Consider the following 25,852-nt stretch of genomic DNA (forward strand, 5'->3'; position numbering starts at 1 on the left):
CAGGGTGAAATCTGCACTCCTTATGAAATCATTCCTCTAACTAGACTGGGGATCTGTACGAGTAGCACATAACTGCCTGGTTTTTGTTTCTAAACTGGTGGAATGTGTCACTTCAAATGGCCTTACTTCCACTCCTAGTCTTATGGTCTTATGGTCTTAAATAGAAGCACAATTAAATTAGACCCAATTTTCCACCTTTTCTTCCAATCTACTGGTTACACATGGAGGCTCGCTCATTGTCTACCTGACATCCCAACAAATGTCTCACCTGAAGAATAGCTTCCTTGGTGCGAAAACTGAACTTTCCTATGTGATTTTCATCAACTTCCTGGATTGCTAATAACAAGCTTGAGGGAACATATCTGTAGACAAAGAAATATGAAAGATTAATCAACTTACAGAGTGTGCACCTCACCTTCAGTTAAAAAAAAAGGAGCTTACGTATTACTAAGAAAATAAGAATCAAAATGGGAGAGAGAAGCAAAAGAATCTCGGAAGGAGTACAGATACACAAATTGCTAAAGATTACATATCTAGGTAAATAAGGCCATAACAAAGGTAAACCACAAAGTAGGGTTCACTACCAGGAAATAGATTTGAAAATTTAAGATTTTGTTAAACTTGCATTGAACCTTGAAAAGAGCACATTCGTAAATCTAGTCACCATATTATAAAAATAATATAGAGAGTCTGGATGTTGTATAATGAGTAGGAATGTGTTAATGTTGATGATGTATGTGATGATGTAACTCTGTTATTGCCACATGTTATTGTAACCAGCAAGGTGGATAATGGGGATCTGGTAAAAGTGGTACATCTAGACTTCCAAAAAGCATCTGACAAGATGCCACATATAAAACTGATCCAGAAGGTTAGATCCCAGGGGGGTTAAGGGTATTATATTGGCTTGGATAGAGGATTGGCTGACTGACAGAAGGCAGAGGGTCGGATAAATGGTCCTTCTCTGGATGGCGAACTGTAATTAGTGGGGTTCTGTTCTCAGATGTTAACTACTACAGTCTATAAAAAATTATCTACAAGCAGGGATAGAGTGTAACATAGCAAAGTTCACAGATGATTCTAAAATTGGTGGGAAAACAAGCAGTGAAGTGAACATAAAGAGTTTACAGATGGATACTGATAGACTAGGAGAATGGACCAAAATCGGGTAGTTGGAGTTTAATGTGGATAAGTACAAAGTTGTCCATCTTAGCTCCTAATTCCTATGCTCCTATGACTCCAAGAACTGAAGAATGAACAACGTTTACTCAAGAGCTGGAATCCTCTACATTAGCATGTGAATTGAAAAGTTTGTTGCAATTCCTGAGAGTATTTACCTCTAGATAAGGTAAATACAGATCTGCAACAGACCAGGAACAAAGGCAAAATACTGCAGATGCTGGAAATCTGAAACAAACACAAAGAATTGCTGGAGAAATTCAGCAGATTTGGAAGCATCTGTGGAATGAAGAACTACTTTGAGTCCAGTATGACTCTTCATCAGTTCTTAAGGCAGCTCATACCAAACTTGAAATAGAGTCATAGAGATGTACAGCATGGAAACAGACCCTTCGGTCCAGCCTGTCCATGCCGACCAGATATCCCAACCCATTCTAGTCCCACCTGCCAGCACCCGGCCCATATCCCTCTAAACCCTTCCTATTCATATACCCATCCAAATGCCTCTAAAATGTTACAATTGTACCAGCCTCCACCACATCCTCTGGCAGCTCATTCCATACACGTACCGCCCTCTGCAGGAAAAAGTTGCCCCTTAGGTCTCTCTTATATCTTTCCCCTCTCACCCTAAACCTATGCCATCTAGTTCTGGACTCCCCAACCCCAGGAAAAGACTTTGTCTATTTATCCTATCTATGCCCCTCATAATTTCGTAAACCTCTATAAGGCTCCACCTCCGATAAACCTCTATAAACCTCAGCCTCTGATGCTCCAGGGAAAACAGCCCCAGCCTGTTCAGCCTCTCCCTATAGCTCAAATCCTCCAACTCTGGCAACATCCTTGTAAATCTTTTCTGAACCCTTTCAAGTTTCACAACATTTTTCTGATAGGAAGGAGACCAGAATTGCACACAATATTTCAAAAGTGGCCTGACCAATGTCCTGTACAGCCACAACATGACCTCCCAACTCCTGTACTCAATATCTGACCAATAAAGGAAAGCATACCAAACGCCTTCTTCAGTATCCTATCTATCTGTGACTCCACTTTCAAGGAGCTATGAACCTGCACTCCAAGGTCTCTTTGTTCAGCAACACTCCCTAGGAACTTACTATTAAGTGTATAAGTCCTGCTAAGATTTGCTTTCCCAAAATGCAGCACCTCGCATTCATCTGAATTAAACTCCATCTGCCACGTCTCAGCCCATTGGCCCATCTGGTCCAGATCCTGTCATAATCTGAGGTAACCCTCTTCGCTGTCCACTACACCTCCAATTTTGGTGTCAACTGCAAACTTACTAACTGTACCTCTTAAACTCGCATCCAAATTATTTACGTAAATGACAAAAAGTAGAGGGCCCAGCACCAATCCTTGTGGCACTCCACTGGTCACAGGCCTCCAGTCTGAAAAACAACCCTCCTCCACCACCCTCTGTCTTCTACCTTTGAGCCAGTTCTGTATCCAAATGGCTAGTTCTCCCTGTATTCCATGAGATCTAACCTTGATAATCAGCCTCCCATGAAGTCCACATAGATCACATCTACTGCTCTGCCCTCATCAAAAATCTCAATCAAGTTTGTGAGACATGATTTCCCATGCACAAAGCCATGTTACCTATCCCTAATCAGTCCTTGCCTTTCCAAATACATGTACATCCTGTCCCTCAGGATTCCCTCCAACAACTTGCCCACCACTGAGGTCAGGCTCACCGGTCTATAGTTCCCTGGCTTGTCTTTACCGCCCTTCTTAAACAGTGGCACCACATTTGCCAACCTCTAGTCTTCCGGCACCTCACCTGTGACTATCGATGATACAAATATCTCAGCAAGATGCCCAGCAATCACTTCTCTAGCTTCCCAGAGTTCTCAGGTACACCTGATCAGGTCCTGGGGATTTATCCACCTTTAACCATTTCAAGACATCCAGCACTTCCTCCTCTGTAATCTGGACGTTTTGCAAGATGTCACCATCTATTTCGCTACAGTCTATATCTTCCATATCCTTATCCACAGTAAATACTGATGCAAAATATTCATTTAGTATCTCCCCCATTTTCTGTAGCTCCACACAAAGGCCGCCTTGCTGATCTTTGAGGGGCCTTATTCTCTCCCTAGTTACTCTTTTGTCCTTAGTATATTTGTAAAAACCCTTTGGAATATCCTTAATTCTATTTGCCAAAGCTATCTCATGTCCCCATTTTGCCCTCCTGATTTCCCTCCTAAGTATACTCCTACTTCCTTTATACTCTTCTAAGGATTCACTCGATCTATCCTGTCTATACCTGACATATGCTTCCTTTGTTTTCTTAACTAACCCCTCAATTTCTTTAGTCATCCAGCATTCCCTATACCTACCAGCCTTCCTTTTCACCCTGACAGGAATATACTTTCTCTGGATTCTTGCTATCTCATTTCTGAAGGCTTCCCATTTTTCCAGCCATCCCTTTACCTGTGAACATCTCCCTCCAATCAGCTTTCGAAAGTTCTTGCCTAATACCATCAAAATTGGCCTTTCTCCAATTTAGAACTTCAACTTTTAGATCTGGTCTATCCTTTTCCATCACTATTTTAAAACAAATAGAATTATGGTCACTGGCCCCAAAGTGCTCCCCCACTGACACCTCAGTCACCTGCCCTGCCTTATTTCCCAAGAGTCGGTCAAGTTTTGCACCTTCTCTAGTAGGTACATACACATACTGAATCAGAAAATTGTCTTGTACACACTTAAGAAATTCCTCTCCATCTAAACCTTTAACACTATGGCAGTCCCAGTCGATGTTTGGAAAGTTAAAATCCCCTACTATAACTACCCTATTATTCTTACAGATAGCTGAGATCTCCTTACAAGTTTGTTAACTCTATTTCTCTCCTCACTGATGTTCCAGATCTGCTGACTTCCTCCACAGCAGGAACGGTTTATCATGGTACAGCCTCAAATTGCAATACAACCCCCAATCCTCAGGCCTCATGGTTGGCAGAATCGCTGAAGTCAGAACATTCTAGGATTGAAACTATGGAAGTAGCTCAAATCACTGAAAAGGGTCTAAAACAGATTTACAAAGATGACGTCAAAAATGCATAGTTCCACCTATCAAGTTCTTTGATTGATATCTGCTGTACAGGACAAGGTGAACAATCCAAGTTTCTTTTCTTTTGAAGAGCAAAGACTAAAGGGTCCTCTCAAGATTTTTAAAATTATCGCTGGTAATGACAGAGTGAATACAGAGTAAAACACTTGTGAAGAATATTAAAAAGAAACCAGAGGCCAACAATATAAGATGATCACCATTGAATCAAATGGAAATTCTGAAGAAGTGTCCCAATCTGGAGAGTGGTGACCAACTGGAAATCACTACCAGAGGGACAGATTAAGGTGAAATTAGAATGAACAATAAGGGAATAATGGGTCATGCTGATAAAGTGAAGTGAGAAAGAATTTCGGGAGACTCAAGCTCTGGCAGGGACATATGGGCTGAATGGCCTGTTACTGTACTGCAAATCCTATCTAATTCTATATGAAAAGTAAATTAAGCACTTACTAATGTTCTTCCATACTGCTTCCATTTTGTTTCAGATATTTTAATGAGAAGTGGAACTGTCACATCCAACACAGTTTAAACTAAATGATTTGTTCCCACTTTCATTATGAAGAACATTCAGAATATCAGAAAATCTGCTATTCTTAACTTTTCTTCTAAAGTAACCTGAATTCCAATTCTTGTACAATACAAGGAGCAACAGAAGGAGGTTAATGAAAAAAAGATTAACATCCAAAGGATGAAGAAATTAATGTGAACTGTGAGGGACACCTGACATTGGAATAGATTTTATTTATTGAGAAAGAACAGGCTGGAATCTCACGTTCAGTGGGTGACGAGAAGCTGACAGTGGTAGACTGTGTGGATATGTAGCAGGTGGCTAAATATCTTTTCTATTGATTTTGACCTTTCCCATTACCTTGGATATTTCCCAATGACTTCAACTACCTCCACTTCTTCAGCCATCACTCAAAACTAAAATCCATTCCAGTGATTTATGTTTAAAGGCAAATTATTCAGTCATAAAATCTTAAACATAGGATTTAAGATTATTGTTATTTAGGATTATTGTTGGCCACACCAGTGAAAGCATGCATAAAAGCAACTTTAATTTTCTGGGCTGACACTTTAGAAGCACTAAAAAAAAATGACCCATGATCTTGATTTAAATATAAAGCTATAAAATGAAGTCAAGCATAATTTTCCATCTGTGCCATAGCCTGGACTTAGCTTTGTGCTGAATGCATCAAGCTGGATTAAGTTCAAAGCAGGTTTCATAAACTGTGGATTTGTTAAAAGATCTGCATCCTTCTATCTAGTTTATTCACTGGTGGTGCATTTTTAGTATGGCACGGTGGCTCAGTGGTTAGCTCTGCTGCTTCAGAGCTCCAGGGACCCAGATTTCATTCCACCCTCAGGCGACTCTCTGTGGAGATTGCATGTTCTCCCTAAGTCTGCATGGGTTTTCTCCAGGTGCTTCGGTTTCTTCCCCAAACTCCAAAGATGTGCAGGTTAGGTGAATTGGCCATGGGAAATGCAGGGTTACAGAGATAGGGTGGGGAGTGGGTCTGGGTGGGATGTTCTTCTGAGGGTTGGTGTGGACTCAATGGGCCAAATGGCCTGCTTCCACACTGTAGAGATTCTATGATTCTAAATCAAAGGAAACCTTTAGACATATATCCAAAAAATGCATCTGAAAAAAGAATGCTAAACAAGTATTCTAAGTTACTTTGGTTACATGGGCTAAGCCCTTGATTAATCCTTGTCTCTCAACGTGGAAATTAATTCTGTCCCTCAAAATTTTTTCCCTGTCACTGAAAGACTCACTGGCCTGTGGTTTTCCAGTTTATCCTTATCACCCTTCTTCAATAATGGTACCACACTATCTGTCCTTCAGTCCTCTGGCACTCCTCCAGTAGTCGGAGACGATTTGAAAATTATTATATGGATGTGCCGCTGTTCGACTGGGCAAAGTTAAAAATCCACAACACCAGGTTATAGTCAACAGGTTTTAGTTGGAAGTACAAGCTTTGGGAGCATTGCTCCTTCTTCAGGTAACTTTTGGAGCAGGATCAGAAGGCACAGAATTTATAGTAAAGATCAAAGTGTCATGTAACTGATGCGACATATTGAACAAACTTAGATTGCTGTTGTGTGATTTTTAACTTTGAAAATTATTGCCAGAGTTCCTGATATCTCCTCACTTGCCTCCCACAGCATGCTGGGATACAGCTCATAGCTTAGATCACCAGCTCTGCATTCACTGCAGAATGGATCAGGGAGGGTTAAAGAAACACCAGTGTTGAAAATATATAACAGGTAAAAAAATCCCAGGTCTGCTTACAACAGATACAAGTGAGACATTGAGACCGATAAGGTTTATGATTCCTCTGATTATAAGCAGGACTTTGACTGCGATACCTGTCAACATTACTGCTGTCTTCAAGCAAACTTGTAATGAATACGGGAGGGGGCTGATCAGCTTTCTGTTTATAGGCTGCGAGTTCAAACTGTACAGGCCGCAAGTAGAGATGGAATTCCTCGAAACCCATTTGCATTGCAGCAGACTTGTATAATCTGGGAATAAAGCAGGAACGTTATCGGAGGTTAATGTATTCTAACCAGTTTAGAACCTTTCAAAATCAAGGAATAAACAATATATGATATTTAAACATCATTTTATAACAATCCCACATTTCAACTTTGTTTACTGGAATAACTGAGGTGCAAATTAGACACGAGCAATTTGCTAAAATATTAAGCTAACAGCAAATTTTAAGGGATGAGTATATTTTCTCTCCACAGACGTTGCTGAGTTTTTCCAGCATCCGCAGTTCATTTGGGTTTGTTTGATGAGTATATTTTCCTCATTCTTTGTCCAGCTGAAGTTCCTAGAATTCCATTTGCCTGCTGTACCTCATCCATTACTGATGGATATGCCTCAACATTCTGTATCTGTACATCATCCAACTGAATGCACCTCCGCTAGGCACAGCCCAGCTGAGGCCAGACTTACTTAGCACACACTTACTATGATGTGTGACTCAAACTCTACAGAAACACATTTTATACCTCAGATATACATGAGAAATGAAAGAGTAACCCAGGGCTTTTGAGCCTTCTTAATATTTTAATAGTGACGTTCTGAGCTTTTGATAAAAGTAAATGCAGCATGTCCAAAACCGAAGCACACATCATGTGAAATATGTCTCCCTCTGCAGGTACAGATCCTGACTTACAGCAAACACCAGTTTAAAATAAATTCTCACAGTTTCAGTTATCAAGATCTGAAAACCACCCTGGCTGTGTTAACAAAATCCCCAGGCTCTATACTGAATAAACCAAATATGAGAGAAAGAAGCAGCACACAAGACAGAATCTAATCTGTTAATAATCAATATTCAAATGTGGTGTAATTAGGATAAATGTGTAGGTCTTTCATTGGCTTTTAATACAGTAGGATGCTAATTCATATTAGTTTTTTCAACATGGCAGAGCAATCTGAAGACAAATGCACTAATGTGAACTTTTACCATTCAGTAAAAAAAAACATTGCTTCACACGTGGAATTCCTTACAGTCAGTTCACAGGTTCAACAACAATCTCAGGGTTTTCAAGAGCGGAAACAGTCCAATATATTAGTGAAAGACAAACAGAAACTACTGGAGGAACTTGGCAGGCCCAGCAGCAAGTGTGGAGAGGAAACAGGGTTAACGTTTCAAGGTCAGTTCTGACGAAGGGTTAGTGGGCCAGCAACATTAACTCTACTTTCTCACCACAGATGCTGCCAGACCTGCTGAGTTCCTCCAGCAGTTTCTGTTTTCCTTTCAGGTTTCCACCATCCGCAGTTCGGTGTTTTAACTTAATCAAATTAGATAACCAGTCCCACACAGATCTTGACAATAGCTGGTGCAGGTATGTCAGGCTGAAAAGCCTCTTTCTGTACCATAACACTTCTGGTGATTCTGTGACTTCATACTCACTGAAATGAGAGTGGCAGTGGTTAAAAACCTGACAGCAAGCTTACTGCCTGAATATCACAGAGGAAGAACCAACGAGGAAGGGAAGGAATATGGAATAGACACACTCAGAAACAAAGACAGTCACACCCAAAGAGATGCACTTACCGAGCTAACAAGGCAGTTTCAGATGCAGCCTCTATCAAACGATGGCGCAGTGTGATGATCTCCAAAAGCCTGCAGAACGTATGCAACATAAAGGTTTGATTTGCTGCTCCTGGTCTACTTTCAACTTCGCCTGAATCTTTCATGAAGGAAAGCCCAACGTCTCTGACAAAGAGTGGATCATCGATGAACACTCCCGAAAACAACTGCAACAAGAAGCAGCGCAAAGGAACAAGGGCAGAGCGAAGTTGGTCAAAGTCAAACTGGCTGCCATCTCCTCAAAGATCATTACGTAACTGTGTTTACATTCTGAGGTCAACTTGAATCTGGCATTTATGAGGTGGGTTATGACTACAGAGCGAAAAATAAAATATTGTACACTCCTTAGCGTTCATTGCAGTTCATTCTAATTTCAGTTAATTTTCACTCAGCTCATTTTAACTTCCAGGGCTCATTTATAGCTTGTAGGTACTGCTTAAAAAGACATGAGAAGTCATTTTTCTTTTTGCAGGTTGTGGAGGATTCTACTTCTCGTAGTAATCCACAGGACAGCTAAATTTGGACTTTCTGTTAAGGCCGCATTGAACTGTTTTCAGGCTGATGGAGAAAGCCACAGTGACTTCTCCACTCATCCTCCAATGTGAATAGCATTGATGCAATTGGACCTGAATTTCCATAACACTATGAGTCTCCTGCTTTAAAACTGTGGGTCTCATTCATCTGCAAAGCCCTTCAGGGTAACAATACAAATGGGTGACTAACGAGACCATGAAATGTAGCAGCAGAAATGGGCTATGGACTCCTCAATACTTGCCTTCCCACCTACGTTTGTGTTAGATATAGTACATTCACTTCAGTTATCCAAGTCATTAATATACATGGTAAATAATCATAGCCCAGCACTGATTCCTATGGCATTCCACAAGTTACAGATTCTATCCCAAAAATGCCCCCTTCAAATTTCTAAGTTTCATTAATTAGCCAATCCTTCATTCATGCTCATAAATTACTCTGACATCATGGGCTTTTATCTTATTGAGTAGTCTAATATGTGATACCTTAACAAGTACTTTTCAAAAATTCAAATATATTCCAGAATCTCTCAGCCCTCTTGGGCCATCCCCTCATTCCTAATGAAGAGCTTATGCTCAAAATGTTGACTCTCCTGCTCCTCGGATGCTGCCTGACTGGCTGTGCTTTTCCTGCATCTTTGACTCTGATCTCCAGCATCTGCAGCCCTCACTTTCTCCCATATTACATCTACTGGCTACCCTTTATCTATCCTGCGTGTTACCTTCTGAAAGAATTCTAGTAAATTTGTCGTCATTCACGAAGCCATGCTGACTCTGTTTTGTACGAAGTCAGCATGGCTTTGTGAATGATAAATGTAATAGATTGATGTTTGATCATGCTTTGTATTTCTAAATATTCTGCTATTACATCCTTTATAACAGGCCCTATCATTTCTTTATAACAGATGTTAAGCTAACTGGCTTATAGTTACCTGTTTGCTGCCTTCTTCCATTTTGAGTAAGCAATTTTCAAATCTTCTGGGACTTTTCCAGATTTTTGGAAGATTACTACCAGTATTTTAACTGTCTCAGTTGTGACTTCCTTTAATAGCCTAGGATGCAACTCATTAGATCCAGGGGACTTATCGGTCTTTAGCATCACTTGTTTCCCTAGTATATTTTCTACAGTGACAGTTAAGGGTCAGTTTCTGAGTAGGTTTCTGACAGGTGAGTAGGATTAATATTGATCCCTCTACCTCCTATTTGTTCAGCAAATAACAACAAGGAACTAGATTTATATCTGTCTTATTTCCGAGTGACACTGAATAGAATAGCAGGAGAAAATTACTGCAGATGATGGAATCTGTACTGAAAACAAAAAGTGCTGGAGATCACACAGGTTAGGCAGCATCAACGGAGAGAGAACAAGCTAATGTTTTGCATCTAGATGACTCTTCATCAGAGCTGACATGAAGTGTGCAAAGGGCAGCATTTATGCTATATTGGGACGGGGGTGGAATGCTGTTGGAGTCAAGATGTTGATAGTTCAGATTAAGTGACTGGAATGTGAAAATGTCAGCAGTCTTCCCCTCTCCAGCTCATTACTATACTGCAGTTCCTTAGTCAGATAAGGTTGCTACCATATGGAACAGTTCTCCTCTCCATTGGAGAATTAATAATGTACAGAACAACTTCATAAAATGGTGAAATGGTATGAAAGAGTTCCCAGTGAAGCTGGTTTTTCTTGTTCATTACACTCTCTGCTGTAGCTCATATCATAAAGGTGTCAAACAAAACATTCTCTTTTCCAGCAATGCAAAGGCTCAATGGCTTAATTGAAAAAAATGTTAAGTGCAACAAAGTAATTCCAGAAAAAAAAATGAACAAAACCATATTGTATATTACACAAGAGAAAACATTTGTAATGTTGCTTGAGGCAATAATATGCTCTCAGATGTTGGATGATTGCTGAAGCCACTGGAGCTTTGCTGTCACTATTTGTAACATTATCCAGCCCCCTTGTGGATGCCAATGTATGGTTAGCCAGTGCCAGCTGTCACTTTCTGCAATGTAACTGAATAAGCCCCATGCAACTAACAGTATCAAGTATCACTCTCTTTAGTAAAAACTGTTGTATTGTTGAGAAAAAGGTTTCAAGCTTCACTTGTCTAAGAAAATGTAGGAACAATACTAGGCCATTCAGCTCATCATTTAATTAAGTTACAGCCGATCTGTTGTATTACGGCATATTCCTTAGTACTTAGCAAAATCGATGCAGCTCAGATTTAAAATTAATAATTTAGCTAGCATGTAGTCATAAGTCAAACAGTATGGAAACAGACTCTTCGGTCCAACCAGTTCATGCTAACATAATCCTAAACTTGCTGTTATTGGAGAGAATTCCATATTTTCACCATTATTAGTGTGAAGAGCTGCTTCCTGTTTTCCTGACAGGTTTTGCTTGGATAGGGGCATCCCATTGTTCCAGACACTTACACTAGTTGCAAAGCTTTCTCTCTCTACCTAATCTAACAATTCTTTCAAAATTGCAAAACCTCAATCAAATCACTTCTGAACTGTCTATTTCCAGGGAATAAAGGTTTTGTGTATGTAACCTCTCCCCATAACTTAAGCCTTGGAGCCTTATCTTGGTAAATCAGTGCTGCACATCTCCCTTCATAATAAGGGTGAAACTTTCATACCTTAGTCCCTGTTGAAAGGGTGGGACCATTAGTGGTTAGGAAACCATTGACAGCTGGAACTGACTTTGTAAATGCTCTTTGACTGAACCACAGTGTGAGCATTCTGACTTCAGTTTCCTGACAATACAAGGAGGGATTGCATTTTAAAGCCCAGAATGGGTTATAACATGTCAAAAGGAGATCGGCTTTTAAACCTGTAGAAAGAGGAGACCTGAGAAGGCTGACACCTGGGTCGCTGGCTCCTGCCTCGATGTCCCACTGTGGCATTGTGGGGGCCTGACTATTTTTGGGATAAGTTCTCCAGGGAGAGGAAGGAGAGGGAAGCTGCTCCAAATAAAAAGGTGTGGATGGAAGCGGCTGAGTAACATAACTGTGGCTCCTCCAATCTTGAGGCCATCACTGAAGACCCAAGTCCTGAAGAGGGGAGCAAAGGGGCTGGGGTAAAACCCTAACTTGCTCAGCCTTCGCCAGCTAGACAGCAATCCTCAGAACAACCACCTGTGCAGCTCAACTCATCAGTTCACTCAACTATTCCGGGATGAAGAGGTTATCATTTGAAGCAAGGTAAAACAGGTAAGACTTTACCCACTGGAGTTCAGAACGTCAGTGATCTTATTGAAGGATTTGAGATCCTCAGAGGCCTTGACAGGGTAGATACTAGAAGGTTCGGGAAATAGATGGTGACAGCTTGAAAAATGTCCACATTACAGAGGAGGAAGTGCTGAATGTATTGAAATGCATAAAGGTGGATAAATCAGGACCTGAACTCTGTGGGAGGCTGGGAAGTGATTGCTGGGCCTCTTACTGAAATATTTATATCATCAATAGTCACAGGTGAGGTGCAGGAAGACCAGAGGTTGGCTAATGTGGTACCACTCTTTAAGAAGGGTGGTAAGGACAAGCCAGGGAACTATAGACCGGTGAGCCTGATGTCAGTGGTGGGCAATGTTGTTGGAGGGAATCCTGAGGGACAGGATGTACATGTATTTGGAAAGGCAAGGACTGATTAGGGATAGTCAACATGGCTTTGTGCTCAGGAAATCATGTCTCACAAACTTGATTGAGTTTTTGAAGAAGTAACAAAGAGGATTGATTAGGGCAGAGCAGTAGATGTAATCTATATGGACTTCAGTAAGGCATTCAACAAGGTTCCCCATGGGAGACTGGTTAGCAAGGTTAGATCTCACAGAATACAGGGATAACTAGCCATTTGGATATAGAACTGCCTCAAAGGTAGAAGACAGAGGGTGGTGGTGGAGGGTTGTTTTTCAGATTGGAGGCCTGTGACCAGTGGAGTGCCACAAGGATCAGTGCTGGGTCCACTTCTTTTCGTCATTTATACTGATAATTTGGATGTGAGCATAAGAGCTACACTTAGTAAGTTTGCAGATGACACCAAAATTGGAGGTGTAGTGGACAGCGAAGGTTACCTTAGATTACAACGGGATCATGATCAGCTGGGCCAATGGGCTGAGAAGTGGAAGCTGGAGGTTAATTCAGATAAATGCAAGGTGCTGCATTTTGGGAAAGCAAACCTTAGCAGGACTTACACTTAATTGTACGGTCTTAGGGAGTGTTGCTGAACAAAGAGGCCTTGGAGTGCAGATTCATAGCTCCTTGAAAGTGGAGCCGCAGATAGATAGGATAGTGAAGAAGGCGTTTTGTATGCTTTCCTTTATTGGTCAGAGTACTGAGCATAAGTGTTGGGAGGTCATGTTGCAGCTGTACAGGTCATTGGTTAGGCCACTGTTTGGAATATTGCATTCAATTCTGGTCTCCTTCCTATAGGAAATATGTTGTGAAAGGGTTGGAAGATTTGAGCTATAAGGAGAGGCTGAACAGACTGGGGCTGTTTTCCCTGGAGCAGAGGCTGAGGGGTGACCTTATAGAGGTTTATAAAATCATGAGGGGCATGGATAGGATAAAGAGACGAAGTCTTCCCTGGGGTCGGGGAGTCCAGAACTAGAGGGCATAGCTTTAGGGTGAGAGGGGAAAGATATAAAAGAGACCTAAGGGGCAATGTTTTCACACAGAGGTTGGTATGTGTATGGAATGAGCAGTCAGAGGATGTAGTGGAGGCTGGTACAATTGCAACATATAAGAGGCATTTGGATGGGTATATGAATAGGAAGGGTTTTGAAAGATATGGGCCAGGTGCTGGCAGGTGGGACTAGATTGGGTTGGGATATCTGGTCAGCATGGATGGGTTGGACCAAAGGGTCTGTTTCCTGCTTACACCTCTATGACTTGATGATAGTTTGACACAGTTTAAGAATACGAATTTTATAAAATCCCTACAGTGTGGAAACAGGCCTTTTGGCCCAACATGTCCACACCGACCCTCCGGTGAGTAACCCACCCAGACCCATTCCCCTAGTACTCTACATTCACCCCAGACTAATACATCAAACATATACATCCCTGAACACGAATGGCCAGTTTAGCATGGCCAACTTACCTACCCTACACATCTTTGGACTGTGGGAGGAAACCAGAGCACCCTGGGAAATCCACGCAGACACGGGGAGAATGTGCAAACTCCACACAAAGAGTCACCCGAGGCTGGAATCAAACCCAGGTCTCTCGTGTTTTTAGGCAACAGTGCTAACCACTGAACAACCATGCCGCCATATGAGGGCACACTTTTAAGATGGAGGTGAGACTTTGTTTCTCAGAAGGTGAGGGATTGCTGAGCTCTGAGATGCATAGGAATTTGGGTGTCCTAGTGCATGAAAGGTGCTCTTTGGAGGGTTGGTGTGAACTTGATGGGCCAAATGGACTGTTTTCACATTGTAAGGATTCTATGATCTATGATCACAAAGGTTTAGAATGCAGGTATGGCAATATTTAAGAAAATGAATAGAATGTTATCAATTATCACAAAGGTATTTGAATAATAAGTAGGAAGGTTATGTTTCAGTAGGGCACAGGTTAGACCATAAGTGGAGTACTGCGCACAGTTTTGGTCTCCTTATTTGAGGAAGGATGGTAATATGTTAGTGACATTTCAGAGAATGTTTACTGGACAATATTTGCAATGGACAAGTTATCTTATGAGAATAGGTTGGACAGAGAGTTTCTATCTGCTAGAGTTTAAAAGAGTAAGAAGAAACTTGACTGATAATACAAGAAACCCTGAGGGATCCTGACAAGACGCATGTGAAGATATTTCCTTTTATGGCGGAATCTGGAACTGAGGGTCATTGATTAAACTTCTGTTGTCGCCCATTTAAACAAAGATTAGGTGAATTTATTTTCTCTCCGAGGCCATAAGAACTGGAACGCTCTCCCTGAAAAGGTGGAGGAGGTAGAATTCTTGAATATTTTTAAGACTGAGGTAGATAGATTCCTGTTAAGCAAGGAGGTGAAAGTTTATCAGGGATAGGCAGGAATGTGGATTTGAGATTACAGTCAGATCAGCTATAATCTTATTGAGATGGTGGAGAAGCTTTGAGGGAATGTATGGTCTATACTGCTCCAGATTTGAATGTCCAGGAGTACTGTGTGAAATTCTATATCTCAGAAAACAATGGAGGTAGGGTTATCATTGAACTTAGGAGACAGTGAGGTCTGCAGATGCTAGAGATCAGAGTTGAGAGTGTTGCTGGAAAAGCACAGCAGGTCAGGCAGCGTCCGAGGAGCAGGAAAATCGACGTTTCGGGCCAGAGCCCTACATCAGGAATGAGGCCGGAAGCCACGGGGTTGGAGACAGGCTTCCGGCCTCATTCCTGATGAAGGGCTCTGGCCCAAAACGTTGATTTTCCTGCTCCACGGATGCCGCCTGACCTGCTGTGCTTTTCCAGCAACACACTCTCAACTCAACATGGAACTGATTCAAACCAGAGTTAGATAGATTTTTTGATAGTTAAAAAACTCATGTGGAAAAGACATGAATGTGGAGAGAAGACCTCAGCAAGATCAGCCATGACCTTAATGAACGGTGAAGCAGAATCAGAGAGCACTATCGCATCCTTCTGCTCCTAGGTCCCTGTGTTCTTTTCTCCAAAGTTAAAAATCACACAACACCAGATTATAGTCCAACAGGTTTAATTGGAAGCACTAGCTTTCGGAGTGCTGCTCCTTCATCAGGTGATCACCTGATGAAGGAGCGTTGCTCCGAAAGCTAGTGCTTCCAATTAAACCTGTTGGACTATAACCTGGTGTTGTGTGATTTTTAACTTTGTACACCCCAGTCCAACACCGGCATCTCCAAATCATGAATTCTTTTCTCCAGGTACCTCCTCACATCCCCATCTGAACAGCCAAACTCTCTCACTCTCATGCTGTTCTCTTCTCACATCCATGTTTTACAGTTACCTCCACAAAATGCTCTCCTTTCTTCCTTTCCGCGTAAGTAATTATTAACACTCTCCTTGCCAGGGAAAACAGCAGATGACTTCAGGAAAAGGCCAGTGACAGGCACTTTGATGTTCAATGGTAGCGCAGATCCACCAGCTCCACTGGGACAGAGGTTCTGTTCTGGGAGGCTGCAAATGTCAGCAACAACGTGTCTCAAAAACCGAAGCTTTCTGAGCAACTAGTGTTCAGCCATGGTGAGAGTGATAATCCTCTAACTGTGCAGCTTGTGGTAGGGGTCTCACCACCTTGGAGTTGGACCTTTATGTTCATCTCATCTGCCCTACAGTGCAGTGTGTGGCAGAGGAGAAGGTGACCAGAGCCCGCTAATGGTGTTGCATCGGCTGAAACAGTTGGATCTGTATCTCCCTGTGCTCCTGATGTTCAGCAGAGCTGCAAGGTACAGCTTCATGCTGTACTTCCCTGGGATGGTGAAGACTAACAGCATAGAGTGCAGCTTGAGGGGAGTGAACTGTAAAGCACGTTAGAAATTGGCAATCACCTGTTGAGTACTACGGAGAGGAAGAAATGATGAAAACAGTAGCCTCTCAGAATCACAGAATTATTATGGCACCATAGGAGGTCATTTGGCCCATTGTGCCTCACCAGCTTTTCAAATGAGCATCATTATCCAGTGCAAATCTCCTGCTTTTTCCTGCACACTATTCCATCCCATGCTCTCTGGAATGCTGTATCTGACCATGACTGCAGCTCTTCAATTTCACTGATCAAAGCTTTCCCAACCTGTCAGTTTCACTGAAGAAACTTTTCCTGCTGTGAGGAGTCCCAATCCAATGTCAATTTTAGGGGATTTAACTCTTTCCACACACCCAAGCCAGCTTCTCCTTGTCTGAAAATTTCCCCCTATATTTTTACAGGATGCAGTGCCCAAAAGTACACTCAGCATAGCATTCCAGAAATGGTCTGACAACAGCTTGGGTACAGTTGTAGCAACAGTTTTATATTTATATAAGATTTATATTTATATAATTTTAATATTTATGCTTCTAGATATATAAACTAGAAGTTTAAAAACAGGGAGGTGTTGTTATAACGGTACAGGGTGTTGATAAGGCCACACTTGAAGTACTGTGTATGCTTTGGGTCCCCCTTGAGAAGGGATGTACTAGCAATGAAGACGGTTCAAAAAAGATTCACTGGGCTGATTCCTGGAATGAGGCAGTTAACAAGCGACTAAACAGGTTAGGTCTTTATTCATTATTGTTTTGAACAATGTAACGATGCTGCTCCTTTAACAAAATTAGATTGTCCTTGGTTTTTGTTTTCAGTGGGGTCATATACACATAGGTTCCGATGTGTCTGGTTTTGATGGGTTTTAGGACCAATTTGATTACAGCTAACAGATACTGCCTCAAACAACAGGCTTTCAAGTTTTTCTTAAAACGTACTTGTATAAGGAGAGTGGCCAGTTCTCCCAGCTCAACTTCCCTCTGGTTTGGGTTGGTTTGGTTTGGTTTTAGCAAGCAGTCAGGTTTTTGAGGCTGTTGGTCAAAGAAACAGCTCCATGCTGACCCTCTCTCTCTCTCTGACATTTCTCCTGTAAGAACCAGTGCTTGATTTTACCTTTTTTGCCAAGGGGGTATTTATGGGGATGTTGCAAGTATTTGGAACAGCATCATTAAGTTGCAATAGCATCAACTGGATTTTTAAATAGTTAAGTTATTTTATATTCTGTTCTCTTTAGTTTATATTTCATTCAGTAATCTTGCAAATAAATTCTGTTTTGTTTAAAACAAAGTGGTTGGCCCAGCTGTATGCCTCCTGCAATATCCACACTATACCTGCTTAAAACAACTAGCAAGTGTTTTGAGGGAGTCTGGCCTGGTCCATAACAACAATGAAGGATGACCTTATTTCAACATAAAAGATTCTGAGGGGACCTGACAAAGTGGATGTTGAGAAGATATTTCCACTAGTGGGGGAATCTCAAACTAAGGGCACATTCATTTATTTAAAACTGAGATGTGAAGGATTTTTTTTTCTCTAGGAGGGGAGTTAATGTCTGAATTCTCTACCGCAGAGAGTTGTGGAGGCTAGATCACTGCAATTATTTAAACCTTTAGATAGATTTTTGAAATATTGAGGAGTTGTAGTCCACGAGGAGCTAACACAAAAAAGAAACTGGTGCCTGAGGCAGAGCAGTAATGATCTTATAGAATAGTAGGGCAGGATAGAGAAGCCAAATAGTCTACTCCTGGTCTTATATTCTTATGTTTATGTTTTAACTGTAATGTGTAAATCTCTACCTCAAATTTGTTTACCTGCTCTGACATACTTACATCCTTTTGAACCTGGAGACTATAGCATGACTCGATCTTTTCCATTGACACCCATTTTTCTAATGCCAAATTAAGAACTTGTTTCTCTAGACTAATGCACTCATCAGCTGTCTTCGGTCTGTGAATGTGATGCAGCTCCCAGTAAGCACGTTCTAGTGTGTTCAGAATACGGGAGGCCGATCCCAGTGATGGATGAAATTCCAACAAATAAATCCTTTTCAAGGCAGGACTGAAAGAACAGCAGAAGAACGACAGCATTTCATTATCTTAACATACTTTACACAGAAGTCAAAATCCAAGTGAACATCTTAAAGCAATTGTTGTGTTAATGGGTTGGACGCTGAAGTATTATGTCTGTTATTAGCCCTTCATTCCAAACGGTGTTTTTTAAAAGAGAACTGCTACAGAACATGATAACTGAAGATCTAAAAATATTATGTATGGGGCCGATAGGATGTCACACCGAACAGGTGGGTGGCACGGTGGCACAGTGGTTAGCACTGTTGCCTCACAGCGCCAGAGACCCGGGTTCAATTCCCGCCTCAGGCGACTGACTCTGTGGAGTTTGCACGTTCTCCCTGTGTCTGCGTGGGTTTCCTCCGAGTGCTTCGGTTTCCTCCCACAGTCCAAAGATGTACAGGTCAGGTGAATTGGCCATGCTAAATTGCCCATAGTGTTAGGTAAGGGGTAAATGTAGGGGTATGGGTGGGTCGCGCTTCGGTGGGTCGGTGTGGACTTGTTGGGCTGAAGGGCCTGTTTGCACACTGTAATGTAATCTAAGTGTTCAAATAGACTGGACTGTGATCTCTTGTGATACAAAGATAATGAAGGTGCAGATGACACTCAGCTCAACAGCCAATGGACCATGTCCCAAACTGTAGACACATTTAGTTGTTTATCCCTTTGCATAACGACAGAGTTTACATAGATTGTTCATCTCTACCTGAAGATTCGAGTGGGACTGAACAGTTTTGCTGAAAAGTGTGGCACTGGAAAAGCACAAGAGATAAAGGAATATCCAAGGAGCAGGAGAGCTGATGTTTCAGGCACAAGCCCTTCATCATTCTTGTGTGTACCAAAAAGGTGTATAGTTCCTTGAAAGTGCAGTCACAAGTCGACAGAGTGGTGAAGATGCCATTTGGAAGATTTGCGTTCATTGAGTATAGGAGTTGGGAGTAGGGAATGTTGCGGCTGTACAGGCGTGAGGACCTGTTGAGATTACTGTGTACACTTCTGGTCGCCCTTCCCTAGGAAGCATATTATTAAACTAGAGATTTACAAGGATATTGCTGGGACTGGAGAGTTAAAGTAAAAGTTAAAGAGAGAGGTTAAATAGGCTGGGACTTTTTCCCCTGGAGCATTGGAGGCTGAGGGGGGACCTTATAAAGGTTTATAAAATCATGAGGGGCATGAATGGGATGAATATCCAAGGCTAAAAAGCAGGACGTCCAAGGTGGTTATCTCCAGTTTGCTTCCAGTTCCTCGGGCTAGTGTGGCCAGAAACCGGGAGATAATGGACTTGAACGTGTGGTTGGGGAACTGGTGCAGGAAGCAAGGTTTCAAGTTCTTGGATCACTGGGGTATATTTTATGGTAACCATAAATTCTACAAGAGAGACGGCTTGCACCTTAATAGAGCAGGGATCGGCATTCTGGCAGGCAGGTTTTCTGCTGCAACACCGCTACATTTAAACTAAGTAGCGGGGGGGAGGGGACAAGCTGGATGTTTAAAAAGGAAATTGAAGGGGTAGTTAGAACAAGAGAAGTCAAGAAAGACAACTGTATCAAGGAGGCAGAAAACTGGAAAAGGCATCATGCTGTAAAGTTGAGTGAAATAAGGGTTGAGGGGAAGGGTGAGAGCAGTAACAAATTAAAAATTCTATATATGAATGCACGAAGCATTAGACACAAGGTGGATGAGCTTGAGGCTCTTTTGGAAATTGGCAGATACGATATTGTGGGGATAACTGAGACGTGGCTTCAAGAGGACAGGGCCTGGGAAATGAATATTCAAGGCTACACGTGCTATCGTAAGGACAGACTGACGGTTAGAGGGGGTGGGGTGGCCTTGTTGGTAAGGGAGGATATTCAGTTCCTTGCGCGGGGGGACCTAGAGTCAGGGGATGTAGAGTCAGTGTGGATAGAGCTTCGAAACACTAAGGGTAAAAAGACCCTCATGGGAGTCATCTACAGGCCCCCAAACAGTAGTCTGGATGTCGGATGTAAGTTGAATCAGGAGCTGAAATTGGCTTGTCGCAAAGATGTTACTACAGTTGTTGTGGGGGATTTTAACATGCAGGTAGACTGGGAGAATCAGGATGGTATCGGGCCTCAAGAAAGAGACTTTGTGGAGTGCCTCAGAGATGGATTTTTAGAGCAGCTGGTGCTGGAGCCGACCAGGGATAAGACGATTCTGGATCTGGTATTGTGTAACGAACCAGAATTGATCAGTGACCTCGAAGTGATGGAGCCATTGGGAAGTAGTGACCATAATACAATAAGCTTCAATCTGCAATTTGAGAGGGAGTGGGTACAATCTGAAGTGACAATATTTCAGTTGAATAAAGGGAAATATGGAGCTATGAGGGAGCAACTGGTCAAAGTTTAATGGTTCAATACCTTAACAGGGAAGACCGTGGAGGAACAATGGCGGATATTTCTGTGTATAATGCAGAAGTTGCAGGATCAGTTCATTCCAAAAAGGAAGAAAGATCCCAGGAGGAGACATGGGCGGCCGTGGCTGACGAGGGAAGTAAAGAAACATATAAGGTTAAAAGAGAAAAAGTATAACTTAGCAAAGATGAATGGGAAAACGGAGGACTGGGAAGCTTTTAAAGAACAACAGAGGATTAGTAAGAAGGAAATACGCAGAGAACAAATGAGGTACGAAGGTAAACTGGCCAAGAATATAAAGGAGGATAGTAAAAGCTTTTTTAGGTATGTCCAAGGCAAAAAAATGGCTAGGACAAAAATTGGGCCCTTGAAGACAGAAGCAGGGGAATATATTACTGGGAACGAAGAAATGGCAGAGGAATTAAATGGGTACTTCAGATCTGTGTTCACTGGGGAAGACACAAGCAATCTCCCTGAGGTAACAGTGGCTGAAGGACCTGAACTTAAGAGAATTTATATTTGCCAGGATTTGGTGTTGGAGAGACTGTTAGGTCTGAAGGTTGATAAGTCTCCGGGACCTGATGGCCTGCATCCCAGGGTACTGAAGGAGGTGGCTCGGGAAATCGTGGATGCGCTGGTGATTATTTTCCAGAGTTCAATAGAATCGGGGTCGGTTCCTGAGGATTGGAGGGCGGCTAATGTTGTGCCACTTTTTAAGAAGGGTGGGCGGGAGAAAGCAGGAAATTATAGACCAGTTAGTCTGACCTCAGTGGTGGGAAAGATGCTGGAGTCTATTATAAAGGATGAAATTACGGCACATCTGGATAATAGTAACAGGATAGGACAGAGTCAGCATGGATTTATGAAGGGGGAATCATGCTTGACTAATCTTCTTGAATTTTTTGAGGATGTAACTCAGAAGATGGACGAGGGAGATCCAGTGGATGTAGTGTACCTGGACTTTCAGAAAGCTTTTGATAAAGTCCCACACAAGAGGTTAGTGAGTAAAATTAGGGCGCACGGGATTGGGGGCAAAGTACTAGATTGGATAGAGAATTGGTTGGCTAATAGGAAACAAAGGGTAGTGATTAACGGCTCCATTTCGGAATGGCAGGCAGTGACCAGTGGGGTACCGCAGGGATCCGTGCTGGGACCGCAGCTTTTTACAATATATGTAAATGATATAGAAGATGGTATCAGCAATAACATTAGCAAATTTGCTGATGACACAAAGCTGGGTGGTAGGGTGAAATGTGATGAGGATGTTAGGAGATTACAGGGTGACCTGGACAAGTTAGGTGAGTGGGCAGATGCATGGCAGATGCAGTTTAATGTGGATAAATGTCTGGTTAACCACTTTGGTGGCAAGAACAGGAAGGCAGATTACTACCTCAATGGTATCAAATTAGGTAAAGGGGCTGTTCAGAGAGATCTGGGTGTTCTTGTCCACCAGTCAATGAAGGCAAGCATGCAGGTACAGCAGGTCGTGAAGAAGGCTAATAGCATGCTGGCCTTCATAACAAGAGGGATTGAGTATAGAAGCAAAGAGGTTCTTCTGCAGCTGTACAGGGCCCTGGTGAGACCACACCTGGAGTACTGTGTACAGTTCTGGTCTCCAAATTTGAGGAAAGACATTCTGGCTATTGAGGAAGTGCAGCGTAGGTTCACGAGGTCAATTCCTGGAATGGCAGGATTGCCTTACACGGAAAGACTGAAGCGACTGGGCTTGTATACCCTTGAGTTTAGAAGACTGAGAGGGGATCTGATTGAAACGTATAGGATTATGAAAGGACTGGACACTCTGGCAGGAGGGAACATATTTCCGTTGATGGGGGAGTGCCGAACCAGAGGACACAACTTAAAAATACGGGGTAGACCATTTAGGACAGAGATGAGGAGAAACTACTTCACCCAGAGAGTGGTGGCTGTGTGGAATGCTCTGCCCCAGAGGGCAGTGGAGGCCCAGTCTCTGGATTCATTTAAGAAAGAATTGGATAGAGCTCTTAAAGATAGTGGAGTCAAGGGGTATGGAGATAAGGCTGGAACAGGATACTGATTAGGAATGATCAGCCATGATCATATTGAATGGCGGTGCAGGCTCGAAGGGCTGAATGGCCTACTCCTGCATCTATTGTCTATTGTCTTTTTCCTCAGGTGGGGGAGTCCAGAACTAGAGAGCATTAGTTTAGGGTAAGAGGGGAAAGATTTAAAAGGCACCTAAGGGGCAACGTTTTCACGCATGTATGGAATGAGCTGCCAAAGGAAGTGATGGAGGATGGTATAATTACAACATTTAAAAGCATCTGCATCAGTACATGAATAGGAAGGGGTTAGAGGGATATGGGCCACATGCTGGCAAATGGGACTGGATTAATTTGGGAAATGTGGTTGGCATGGACAAGTTGGGCTGAAGGGTTTGTTTCCATGCTGTATGACTCTATGATTCTAAGTTTGAAGTTCGACCACTACAAACTGGTTAGATATAGGAAATGGGACATCATAACAATTCTCTCCCACCCTGAATGCTAGATCTCAATCAGAGTCAAAAGGAATCAGGACAAAGGAACCTCAACCAGCCTAGAAAACCACACATCTCCAAAACAGATTGTTCAACTACCAATTCTTGTGAATTGACCTGACAAGTACAAGATCTCACCAGAAACCTCCACTCCAACAGCTGCAACATTCAACTGTATGCTCTTGGAGAGTAATTCAGAAACTGATCCATTTATCTTTTTTTAATCTTTATCCTTTTAGACTCACTTCTTATTTCTAATCTGTACATGTGCATTGCTTTACCAATTCTTCCCACTTTTAGTGGTGAATGAACTCACTCTTTGTTAACTCAAGAAAGCCTGGTTTAGTTGATTCATTTTAAAGCATAAGTTCATTCAGGTCTGAGATAATGAGAAGGGATCAATGTTGCAACCAACCAAAAAAGTGTGAGAGTATAAGAAGGGGAGCTAGTTCATCCTTCCTCACCCAAGAGCTCAACAGTTTGAGGTTTTCCATTTGGAACTGTAATGAATTGGGGAACTCTGCCTGGGGTCTGGTATAATATGGCGAATAGGTTGCATCCCCCACACCATGCTACTACCAAATGATTCCTAGTATACACAGGTCTTATTATTGTGAAGATATGACTATATGGTATTGTGGTATTTTCAAATATTAGAACCTGTTCAACTTACATCCAAACACTTGCAATTCGACACAGGAGGGATGAATCAGCTCCTCTCTTATCTCAGTTCAATTAAATACATAGTTTACAAGTTGAATGAAAGAAAGAAGAATTTATTTACTTACTAACCCCAAGGAAACAGTAAAGATGTGATATAAAACACACACAAAAACACCAGTGTGATAAAAAAAATCGATAATGTCTCATTCAACAAGGAAGATAAAGTATATGCAACTTAAAAATCTATGGAGTCCTTGATACGTTAGATTTTAACCTGGGACCATGGCCATTTAATTGATACCTTGTGTATTGCAGATATTGCTGAAAAAATACACATTTTATCAAGCTTTGAACTTGCATTCTTCTGGACAATTTGCTAGAATACCAATGTAAAAGAATTCCTCATGGCTATACATTAACCAATCAGAATCAACATGCCCAGTTTAAATTCAACAAATCTTATCAGTTTATTGTCACTCATCACTAATTGGTGCATTCTCAATAGCAACATATCTGTCAATCACAATCCACTTGTCAACCAATCAACGCACTCTTCTCATAGTATGAAACTACTGTATTATTTCCCATTATGTTGGTATTTTTGTGAATTGACCTGACAAGTACAAGGTGAAAAGCTTTGAATAAAACATGGCTTTTAATCTGTAATTAAGTTTTGTACTACCAAATGATGAATTGCAAATATCTCTGGGTTATCAGTAAGCAGATGGTTCTCCAATTTATTTTATTAGAGGCTGAGAGAAAACAGGGAGAGAGAGAATGTGTGTTCCAGTTTTGCAGGTACAAATCCATGTTTCTCTTTCTGCTACTCTGTTAAGACAGTTGCTTAAACCACAGTTCATTAGTACATTCCCATGTCTGGGTTAATTGTTCTCCTAGACTACAATGTGCAGGCAAGATTTAATTTCCAGTATGTAAAACTTACTTATAAATCAAACAGGAGATGGAGATCTGAGTTTGAATGCCTTTTAATAGCGATGTTAATTTTGGCTCAGACTGATTTGTTTCATGCATTGGCTCAACTTATGGTTGGCTGATTGCTGTGATAATTCTAAGTCAGTATTTTTATTTCTTTTTAGAGGTATTTTAGTGCATGGAGGTGCCAGATGTTGAAATCAAATAATGGAAGTCAAGGATTGATAGTCCATATCTTACCACTATTGTAATAAAGTCTAGTTAAAGCAGGAAAGCCCAGTTAAAATAACCAGACTCTATGACAAGTCTTAAAAAATCGACAATTATTCCATGAATCAAAGAAAGGGTACTTCACTTTGCATAATCAATAAAACATGAAATATTAGAAGCTTTCTTTTTCTTTTGCTTACCAACTGTTGTTAATGGCAACTGGTTGCTTAGCAATGATATTAAGGGGTAGGCCAAATTCAACACCCATCTCCATCCGTCCACCATCCCTCCAAATCCTCTGTACATATTCTCGCTGCTCATCTATCTGCAAGAGTTGTTAAGGGGTAATGTTTTAGTGTTGATATACGGCACAGAATGTATGACATAGAAACAGGCCATTCAGTCAGACTGGTGCCTGCTAGCATGTCTGATTCTCCTCCCAGTCCCTGCATCTAAATCCATCTAAATTTCAATTACACAGATCTTGGAATTAGTGATGTGGACTGATAGCACTCATCTACTGAAACATGGTCCAGTGAAGGAAAACAGTCTCTAAACCTCCTGCTGGTCCACTGAGTTCCATAGCCCCAGGTTCGGGTGAAGCAAGCACAGAGGAAGTAAAAACTATAGATCGGATGACACAAGTGCTGCTGTCAGTTTGTGGGTGAAAACCAACACTGGCAGTGGCCTAAGGTAAGCTGATTTG

At 41.8% G+C, this 25,852-nt stretch overlaps 1 protein-coding gene across 1 annotated transcript in view; it reads right to left on the reverse strand.

Annotated features, from left to right (window-relative positions):
* Window positions 1-25,852, reverse strand: part of LOC140458135 (coiled-coil domain-containing protein 162) — a 125,340-nt gene that overhangs the window by 87,643 nt on the left and 11,845 nt on the right. Inside the window, exons 4-8 of the mRNA XM_072552251.1 lie at window positions 25,347-25,471; window positions 18,211-18,439; window positions 8,344-8,546; window positions 6,638-6,793; window positions 269-362 (exon numbers count right to left, since the gene is read on the reverse strand). Coding sequence (XP_072408352.1) covers window positions 269-362; window positions 6,638-6,793; window positions 8,344-8,546; window positions 18,211-18,439; window positions 25,347-25,471 — 807 coding nt within the window. The remainder of the gene's footprint in view (window positions 1-268; window positions 363-6,637; window positions 6,794-8,343; window positions 8,547-18,210; window positions 18,440-25,346; window positions 25,472-25,852) is intronic.

The sequence above is a fragment of the Chiloscyllium punctatum genome, chromosome 3 (genome assembly GCF_047496795.1).
Source record: "Chiloscyllium punctatum isolate Juve2018m chromosome 3, sChiPun1.3, whole genome shotgun sequence".
Lineage (NCBI taxonomy): Eukaryota > Metazoa > Chordata > Chondrichthyes > Orectolobiformes > Hemiscylliidae > Chiloscyllium > Chiloscyllium punctatum.